The sequence below is a fragment of the Arthrobotrys flagrans genome (assembly GCF_004000055.1).
Source record: "Arthrobotrys flagrans strain CBS H-5679 chromosome Unknown unitig_0, whole genome shotgun sequence".
Lineage (NCBI taxonomy): Eukaryota > Fungi > Ascomycota > Orbiliomycetes > Orbiliales > Orbiliaceae > Arthrobotrys > Arthrobotrys flagrans.
The window spans coordinates 6,233,942-6,243,779 of record NW_027137550.1 but is presented as its reverse complement, the minus strand read 5'-3'; the positions used below and the strand labels follow the sequence as shown (position 1 = coordinate 6,243,779).

Sequence of the window (9,838 nt, the reverse complement as noted above, 5' to 3'; positions counted from 1 at the left end):
GTAGGACGGCGCGGTCGGCCACAGCGGCGATTCATTACACATGTCGGTTCTCAGCAGCCAAGCGGCCTCCAAAACGAAGCTTTACTCTTCTATCGTCGTAACTCTATGGATTCACGAGTCCCAAAATACTCCGGGCTCTAAACCGGAAGTCATCTTCAATCCAGAATTGTTCCAGGGAAATGCCTCTCCCGGAGACCTCGTTCAACTTACGCCTTGGAAATCAAACTCTGCTTCTCATGAAGCTCTGGCTACGCTGAAAGCAGGCCTGGAAAACTCGGGGTCAGGGTTCGGGAGCGATAATGATGGACCGAGAAAGAACGGGAAGGAAGGCGATAATGGTTCCGAAAATCACCATGCGCACTATTTATTTATCATACCAGAATGGAATCCCGATGACCGTACAAAGTTGCCCGGGTACCAGGTATTACCGCATAAATCCTATCGTTGACATTGGCACCGGGTTAACATACATGTCATAGGTTTCTGTCGCACAGCATGTCGCGACCAAATTCAAATTGTTGCCGCGCACCAATGTAAAATTGACCATCGTACGTTAAATGACACCGCTAAGGCAGCAACCTATATTATTAAAACTAACGAATTTCCTTTAGGTTGATAAAGTCATGCATGAAGCTTCTCATGTTGAGATTTTTTTCCGTGACCAGTACCTGGCACGGTCAGATATGTGGAGACTAGCTGCGAATGAGCTCGCTGGCAAATGCCTTTACTCTTCACGAAGGATCAACTTCGTCGGGGCAATCAAAGCCCAGATCCATGGTATCTGGATCCGGGGGCAGAAAGTACAATCCGCCTACTTCTCCTCCAAAACTCGGCCTATCTTTCGATCCTCGTCGGCAAGATTCGTTCTTTTCGTTCAGATGTCCAAGGAGATGTGGCATTTCGAAAACGAGGGGAAGGGCGAGATTCTTTTTAATAAAATGGTCAACGGTTTCCTACCTGAGTTGTTCAAAAGGTGGAAAAGACTAAATGCCCGCCATCTCGTCAGTATTGTCCTATTTACACGCATTGTTTATGACGGTGACGTCAAAATTGGGGTTATGGAAGCAGGTGACGAGCATACCGCGATGACAGCGTTCCGCAAACCACTTCAATATCGTGACTTCTTCCGAGTTGTCGTCACGCATAGAGAGAGTGAAGATTGGACAATTATTCTGCATCAGCTCAAAAAGGAATTTGCAGTATTCCTCAAGGATATCTTGGTCCAACCGACAGGGGCTCCTTTAGACGCTCATATCGAGCAGCCTGTTAGTCCCGGTGGTACAGCTCCCACGCCGGAGGACCCCTTTCCAGAGTCGTACGTTATTCGTGGAGAGCCTTCAACGTCAATCCAAGGGAATATCCTGGAAGCTATTAACCTCGCATGCAATCAATTTTCACGGGATCACGTTGATCGGGACCTGGTTCGAACTGGGATTTCTATAATAATTATTACCCCGGGAACAGGTCATTTCGAAATTGACTATCAGATGCTCCAGATGACCACAGAAAATCTAGTATCCAACGGGATAGGAATCGATCTAGTGTGTCTCTCACGGCCTCCTTTACATAGTACCCCATTGTTCAAATATAAAAACCCGAATCTTCAAAAAACACCGGACCCACGCTCCCCCGTCACCTCAAGATCTCGAGCTGGGACCCTTCACGACTTCGGAAAACGGTCTGGTACGGAAACTCCATATGATGCCTCCGGTCAGGGGGGAGGCGGATGTCGAATGCGACCATTGCCGGTAAACTTGCGGATGCTCTTAATAGTGGAATAACGGATGAACATATGGTGGATGCTCTGGGTGATGAATACTTATACGCTGTACCTCACTGGATCGATGTTTCCTTCTGGTCTAACTCCTCAGAAAGAAAATCTCGTCATCACCGAATGCAAGCTGCTGCAAGGAGCCGAGCCTCTAATGTTACTGGTCTTACAAGTCATGCAAGGCAAAAGAAGAGTTCAAACTTCAAACCAAGGTGTAAAATGTATGAGCTCCAAATGATGGGAGTAATGGAGAATGAAGTTGCCAAGATCAGTATTCCGTTTCTACATGAAAATCCCTTTTTTGTGCCATACGAAGACCATACGAAGTACGAAGAAAAGCGACTTATCGAGAGCGCTAACGAAAGGAAAGAGCTTGCAGCTGAAGAAAAGAAGCGAACTGAAGCTGCGAAGAAACACGAGAAGGCTATGCAAGAATATATGGACAAATACGACGATTACGCCTTCAGGCCGCTGCATGATATTCTGAACGCACAGGACGAGGCTAGGTATCGGAGAGTCTATGAAGACCAACAGCGAATTGATGAGATTGTTCAGGAAGACCCAAATGTTCTAAGTACGAGTTTCCGGAGTACTGTATCCCGGAGAAGCCTTGGCCCCAATACTGGCGCATTCTTTGATCTTCAAATGAAGCAGCGGAGGCCTAGCCTCGAATCTCCAAACGAAACTGCAGAGCTCGCTACTTCTACAGAAAATAAGGAAGTTGTTGAACCGAAACAACCGCGTAAAGCACTTCCAATGATTTCAAAAGAAGACCCAAAACCCGAGCCAAAAGCTGAGAAGAGCAAGCTTGCGAGGGGCCTCCTTGGATCTGGTGGATTTAAAGTCTTCGGCTCATCATCAAAGGCTGCCCCGAGTGCGGCAACGACCGCGGCGACTCACTTCCCCATACTTACAAGAGGTTTTACACCCGCTGCTGTCACAGCGCGGACGTCGATTAGTTCTACAAGTACCGGTTTCTTATCGAACGCAATATTCTCTCCAGACCTCTACATCAGAAACAATAGCACAGTGTCTGTTAGCCACGCCTCCCTTAATGACGGCAAGGGTTCTGACAGCAAGTCCCTTAACGACTTTCCTCTGAATACTCCAAAACCAAGTAGACCTATAGCTATTCGAAATACTGCCTCGGAGATGAAAGAAGAACCAAAACCACCATCCGCTATGGCTCTAAGCCCAACGGAAAGGCGTCAAGGAATCGCATTGCGTGAAGGAAGGCTTTCGAAAGGAGGTCAGATCGATACCCTAAAAGCTGCTTCTCAAGCTAGACTCGCCGCCCCAAGACTCGACTTGACACAGACTTCCGGTCAGCTAAGTATCGCGCCTACTGCAAGCCCTGCATCGTCGATTCTTCCTTGGCTTACCATACTAAATCCTTCAAATCCTAAGAAAGCACAGATGAGCGCTAAGAATCAATTCCGTCGGTGGCAGCATGTCTTCCCCCGCCCACTTAGAGTGTCAACCATGAAATGGAAATCACTGTGTTCACCAGCAGCTCTCCCTCTTACAACAGAATACTTCCCAACTCTTGAGCAGCTTGCCAACGAGTACTCTGAAAGCCCTTATGTTATTTCCCAGAATGATGACGATGACGTTGAGGAAATCAGCAGGAACCGAAAGGAGCTAGTAAGGGAAATGGTGTCACAGAGATTGTCCCGTGGGTTCCAGATCGTCGTTGGTGCTGCAGTTCAGGAGGCTACCGTAAACCGAATTGGAGAGCCGGATATCTTCGCCATGAACTACATGGGCAAAGCCGGATCATCAGTTTATATGTCTATGGGACCCAATATCCACCAGCTTATTTGTGACGAAGAGTATAACGTCGAGGTTAAGCGTTACACCCGAAAACCGGTGGGTCAGAGGAACGGTGGAACCGGACTGGCGCCTATTAAGTATAATGCATCAGTTCGGACGAACTATTCTGAGACATACCGGCCACTGACTGTGGTGTTCAAACCGCCACAATACGACTATAGCTGGAATTATGTGGATCGATACATCGGAGGGTACGAAGAGGACTTTGTGGAGCCAATGCGATTCTGGAGGGCAAGATTCATTCTTATTCCTGTCGACTTACCTCCGGGAGCCGGCCTACAACGGCGGCAAACTATCACTGGAATCCCGCAGGAGGACCTCAACGACGAAGAAATCCGGCTCGAAGGTATCCAAAAGCTTACACAGTTGTTCCAGCGACATCGATACGTCCCCCCCGAAGAACGTAGATACCAAAGAACGAAGAAAGGAAAGGATGACAACCCTCTTGAAATCGTCTTCAAAACAGCCAACCCATCAGTTGTGGTAGCAAAAGAGGTTGAGAGCTTACCCTTGATTGGTGAAGCAAACACCAACGCTCGCCGACAGCATCTAATTACGGGATCGGAAATGTTCGAGAGAAGTGGTATGCGGCTACCCACTCTAGCACAGGAATTACAGGGACCGAGGGGGATCCGCCTCCAGGATCGGAGATGGCATCTAAGGCTCCATTACAATTGTTTCATTGGCTCTGAACTTGTCACTTGGATGCTCTTAAATTTCAAAGACCTTGACACAAGAGAGGAAGCGGTTGAGTACGGAAACGATCTCATGAAGCAAGGGCTCTTCCAGCACGTGGAGCGAAGGCACGCCTTCCGTGATGGTAACTTCTTTTACCAACTTCAGAGTGAATACGTGGCTGCTCGTCCCATGTCGAGAGGCGGTTGGTTCGGCGGGCGTAGCTCAAAACCATATAACCTTGGTGATACGGATCTAATTCCCGGGTCGCTGAGCCGCGCGAGATCCAATTCCGTAATTGGGGATAGCATATACTTTAACAGCACGGATTCGCCTTCCAGCATTCAAACACCCAAGCAAAAGGCGAGAGTCGCTCTAAGCAAGGTTATGAAGTACAACATTGACCCTGGAAAAAAGTCTTACCGTCCAGAGATCGTCAATCTCCATTACGATAGAGTTCACAATCCGGAGAACTGCTACCATATTCGTATCGAATGGCTCAACGTTACTGCAAAATTAATCGACGATGCGCTGACTACATGGGCTAAAACTGTGCACCGATACGGGTTGAAACTTGTCGAAGCACCAACCGACGAGATATGTGCCATCGCTGCGAGCGACCCTTTCAGGTCACCAGCCATCGCTCGTCTCTGCATCCCGCCACCGAACCACGCCAGCCTCGATGGTTCAACTCCTACCCTGGCCACAATATATCAAGATACATTCTTCTACCACGAAGCCATTCTCAAGAAGTTCAACTTCGTCCTAGACCTTGAGGCTGCGAAGAACTTCCCCCAAGATGTAGAGGTGTCATACTCATGGGGTATACCAAACTATCGATATACCCAATACATCCACCGCACTGGCGTAATATTTGCACAGATCACTGATTTCGGCGATTTCCTCCTGCTTGCAAATAGGCTGTTTCAGGCACGAGGAGGCATGGATGCCAACAAGTTCGACAACAATAACTCTGGGAGGGACGATCGTCGTGGAGAGAATCGAAGTGCTAAAGGTGGCGGAGGAGGTTTATTTATGTCTACGTTCCCGCATGCGCCTGCCTCATCTTCGTTTACGGCAAGTTCGGGATTCAATCCAATGACGGCATCACAGCAAACCTTTGTCACTGCTGAGATTATAAAAGACGAACTGATATCCTTCTGCAAAGATCCGGAAAAACTGCGGGCATTCTATGAAGAAATCGATAGTAAGAGCGTGACTACGATCCCCCCGACACCACACGTCGGCCCAGTCGGAGGCGCGGCGAGTGCACCTTTAGGACCTACGATCGTCGGAATTGCGAATATTCCAAGTATCCCAGGCGGATTATTTGGTACGGCGAGTCCTGGGATGAGGGACCCCGTCAGTCCAGCAATGTTGGCTCTAGGTAGTATTAGCAACGCAAGCACTAGTAGTATTAGCACGTTGACGGGAAACAGGAGTAACATAAGCGTGTTCAGTGGGGATAGGAGAAGTACAAGCCAGAGCTCTGGGCTTGCGGGCGAGAGGGACAGGGATAGTTGAATGTAATCGGAAGGGGTTGGTTGGCGTTTTGAAACGACCCTGTAATAGCATTGAGCTCAGTATTGGTGTTGTATATAGCCAAAAGTGTATGGTATTAATATTTATACGCTGCCGTTAAAATCTTCTCCAAACTTCAATATTAAGTATGTTCTTTAGGCATTTCGAAGGTCCGTCTAAACTACAGCACCACCAAAATGAATTCACGAATTGACACAGCCTCCTTTAGAGGTTTGCGTTGAAGATACAAAAATACCACATTCTACATGCCAAGATCATTAATGTATTGCTCAACTACTAAATCCTCGAATAAGGTAAGGATAGAAATTACTAGATGCAAATGTAATGGTCTCAAGGATACCAGATATCAACCGCCCAATTAAGCGAATTCGGAACGGTACCGAATACAACGGTGTAATTTCCGTATGCACTGTGACTGTAAATCTGCCTATGCATTGCAGAGCGAAGACCTCAAGCATCAATTCAATATGGAAGGCCCGCATTCTAAGCAAGCACGGTACAGAGCCCTTTTCAATTGCCGCACCTGGCCACCGATACCGGAGTTAAAATCCGCTGTTGCATCGATCATTATTTTGAGTAATCATTGGTTAGCTATAGTGGTATCGAGAGTTTTTTATTGTTGCCAATCGCATATTGGTTGGGGTCCCCATGGCGCTAACGGGAAGGGAAGGGAAGGGAGGGAAGGAATGGGAAGGCGGGTGCTCCTCCATCAAGGGTGGGGTCAGTGCGGGATACTAATGGAGTAGGTTCAACATTCTGAAGACTTTTACTTCCAAGATATCATAGCCTTTAATTGATATTTCGTCGAAAATGGAATTACGAACTGTTCTTGGTTGTTAATAGGCTTGAAAATATGCCTGCATACCAATTCATTACGGCTCTAAACATGTCGGCAAAGATAATTGATATTATGATATAATACCCAAGAGAGCCGACGGTTCCCCTGTAAATGTCAAGAAGCCACCAAGATGCAAGAGCCGACAAGGGATTAAGAGTTTTACCTGAAAAGACAGGTCTATCCGAAGCCATTGGGTGTTCCCTCGATCTCGGTATGAGTGGGATCCAAACCAGATCAGATTATGGTCTTGCGCCCTCCCTCTCTAAACGGATCCAGGTTGTGAAATGCATGACAAGGGTGCCATTTGGATGCCGGCAAACTTTGGATGAAAGAAGCATAAAGTCAGGATGCAGGAGTTTAGCAGTATATGTAGCAATTTATACGTTGATCTAGGTCTTGCACTAGGCTTGGAAGCTTGGCTAGTTGTTGTCTCCAACATGCGACATCTGTCACGCAGGAACATCTAGGCGGTGGAGTTCAGAATTGTGAGTATCGACACGGTGGTCGTTCGAGGTAAGTTGGAGGCCGGGCCTCGCCACAGACTGGAGGGGAGCTCGTTGCCTTTTATGTCATAGCGGGGTGCATAAAGTGGTGGTGTCAGAAATTAAGGTCGATGAGGCGAGCATTCTCCAAGGCGGGTATTTATCGATAAAAGGAAACTTGCTTGCAGGCAAACTGTTTAATCATGATTGACTCAAATATGACCGTCCGATTGGTGACCATGAGAGCGAGACGAGTTTCTTCAGCAAAGTCGCTTGGATGAATGCATAGATGTCGACTTCTCGCTAGCATCTACCGGTCTGTCCCGATGTAGCAATATTGACTGGCGGTCTTAATGGAACCATGGGGTTTCTGCTATATCCAAATGGTCGAGAAACCTGGGCAGGGCTGAGAATGCGGAAGGAGATTCAGTGCACGAGCCTAGTACCCTAGGTTGACCTGGTCAGCATTTGGCAAAGCCGCTGGTAAGGCAAAGCGTTAGACATCCGCTGTTGGATCGTCTGTCTTGTGCGTCAAACTGCTGTCATATGCCTCATGATTTTCATTTTAAATGAAGATCAGTTTCGAATATTTTTCGTTATGCTGGTAAAATTCTTCTATACTCGGGCTCAAATGATAGACTGACCACTTAAATGATTTCCCGATATCAGTGGAGACGGAGACATAAACCGATGATTTAGCGTTCCGACTAGAGCTCTCACAGAAATCATCCGGCGTCCAGACCTCATAAGGACTTCTGGCTGGTTGCATCGTATGTACCCCGCCAAATCTAACCCTGCTCGAAACAAGAGAGCATGACATGATACCGTTAAATTTGGAGAACGGCTCTCCGTCGATGCCCCACTTCATGCGGAATCCTCCAAACTGAAATACTCTCACAGATGCCGTTCTTCGGCGAAAATCGATGAAAAAATTTTTCCACCTTTGAATTCGTCGGACAATTTCCAGATATTCATTAACATATTTCGGACCGGCCTCTCAATTGTGATACTGATTTGAAATACTTGCACTGCAATTGAAAGTATTTCATGTGGCGGTGGGTGTCTTTTTTTTTTTTTGAGTTCTCATCAGCATGTCAATTTGTAGACATTCCTGTGAGATGCAATCAGGCAGGCACGACCTTTTATATTTGCAAACAGCGCAACCAGAAACGTTTGGCTTCGTTAGGCTGCGAAGCGAAGAATTGTAGTCTGGGGGTCGAGGAATTGAATAAACTTTGGTGTCCACTGGATATCGGTTAAGTGTTGATGTTCCTCCCCGATCCCAAGCGCCAAAAGCTATCAGATGGACAAAACCGCAGGGAGCTCGTGTGTGCGGATAACTGTGAGTATTATGCCGTGTGGTACTTGACGGCTAAGTGGAGTAGCAACCGGATGTTGACGGTCTCTGAGACAAAATCAAAATATCATTGATCCCCGGAGGAAAATGACAACCGATGTATATATGCATACATATATGTATGTATGTATATATGTATGGAGATGCAAGTCCTGGAATGAGGACTCAAATGTTGACGTGAGGATTGGCCAATTCCCATCAAGCGGCTGGGATTCGTCTGTGGGCGAGAGGCAAAACAACCGTTTACGGAAACTCATCCAGTGAACCATCCATCACATTAGCAATTCTCCCTAGTGGTAGCTGTTAGCGTGGTTCGAACAAGCTAGCACCGAGAATAGAAGCGGGTCTTGTGCTGTGGATACATATATCTGGACTGCCCGGGTTTGCAACTATGGTGTATGTACGACCTGTCGCATATATCTCTGTTTCTCTTCATTGCATCTAAGGAGTTCAATTCCATATTCGCCAACATGGCTCCATAGATTCACCTTGTCACAGGACCGACTTCGCCTTCTAGTTCGGGTCGAGCTAGGTTTGCAGAGGGGCTGCAAGGTAAACCTTATACGAACCTCGAACTCGGGCAACCGCCATTCTTACACCGGTCTTTTCGAGTTTCAGCAGCAGCTGGTCGGGATATAAAGGCCCATATAACTTTCTGTTAATCCCTCACGAAAACCTGACCTCGTGGTAATCAAATATATTGTCCGACAGACCGGAAGCTTGGTCTTTCTTATTATAGTGTTGCGGAGACTTTGGCTGATTTCCAACTCGATCTCTCTAAATCCATATTCCGGACCGACGTTAATAGCAAAAGAAGTCTCCCCACCAGCCTAAAAACCCGATCATTTGTACCAGTTACTTTCTTGCCATTTCTCTTTTTCTTCGACACCACGACCCATCTCGACGCAAAGATAATTGCAGCATCACCTCGAAATCTGCGGAATTAACCCGTTCAACCAGTCGATTACGTAGACCAACCGTCGAAATTCCAGTCTAGCGTAAGTGCACTCCCATTTTGTATTTCCAACTGCTTGAACCCCTTTTTGGGGAGAGAGTTATCACACCGAATATTGGTATCTCACTCATATTCGGACTGCATATGTCTCAATATCAAAAACGTGATTTGCTGCTGAGTTATTCGCATCAGCCCGTTGAAATCTTATCACCTGAGATGGGACACTGATCCTCCTTCATACCTTACCTCCAAATGCTCGTCGCATTCTTTTCCACTGTGGTATCCCGTCCAACAGTTGTTGCGAGCTTCCCGTTTTTGCTTCGTTTTCGTTCAGGTTGGTATGTCCCGTGGCCTCACATGTTAGTGTGGGTATCCGAGCATTCGT

The 9,838-nt window shown here is 47.1% G+C and overlaps 1 protein-coding gene across 1 annotated transcript; it reads left to right on the top strand.

Moving 5' to 3' along the window:
- Positions 1-40: 40 nt before the first annotated feature.
- On the top strand, positions 41-5,803 carry DFL_004845 (uncharacterized protein; the record flags this gene model as incomplete). The annotated part of the gene is made up of 5 exons (XM_067634010.1): positions 41-421; positions 480-548; positions 612-1,315; positions 1,516-1,541; positions 1,716-5,803. 5 exons carry the CDS (start codon positions 41-43, stop codon positions 5,801-5,803), a joined length of 5,268 nt encoding a protein of 1,755 aa, XP_067492121.1.
- Positions 5,804-9,838: the final 4,035 nt, after the last annotated feature.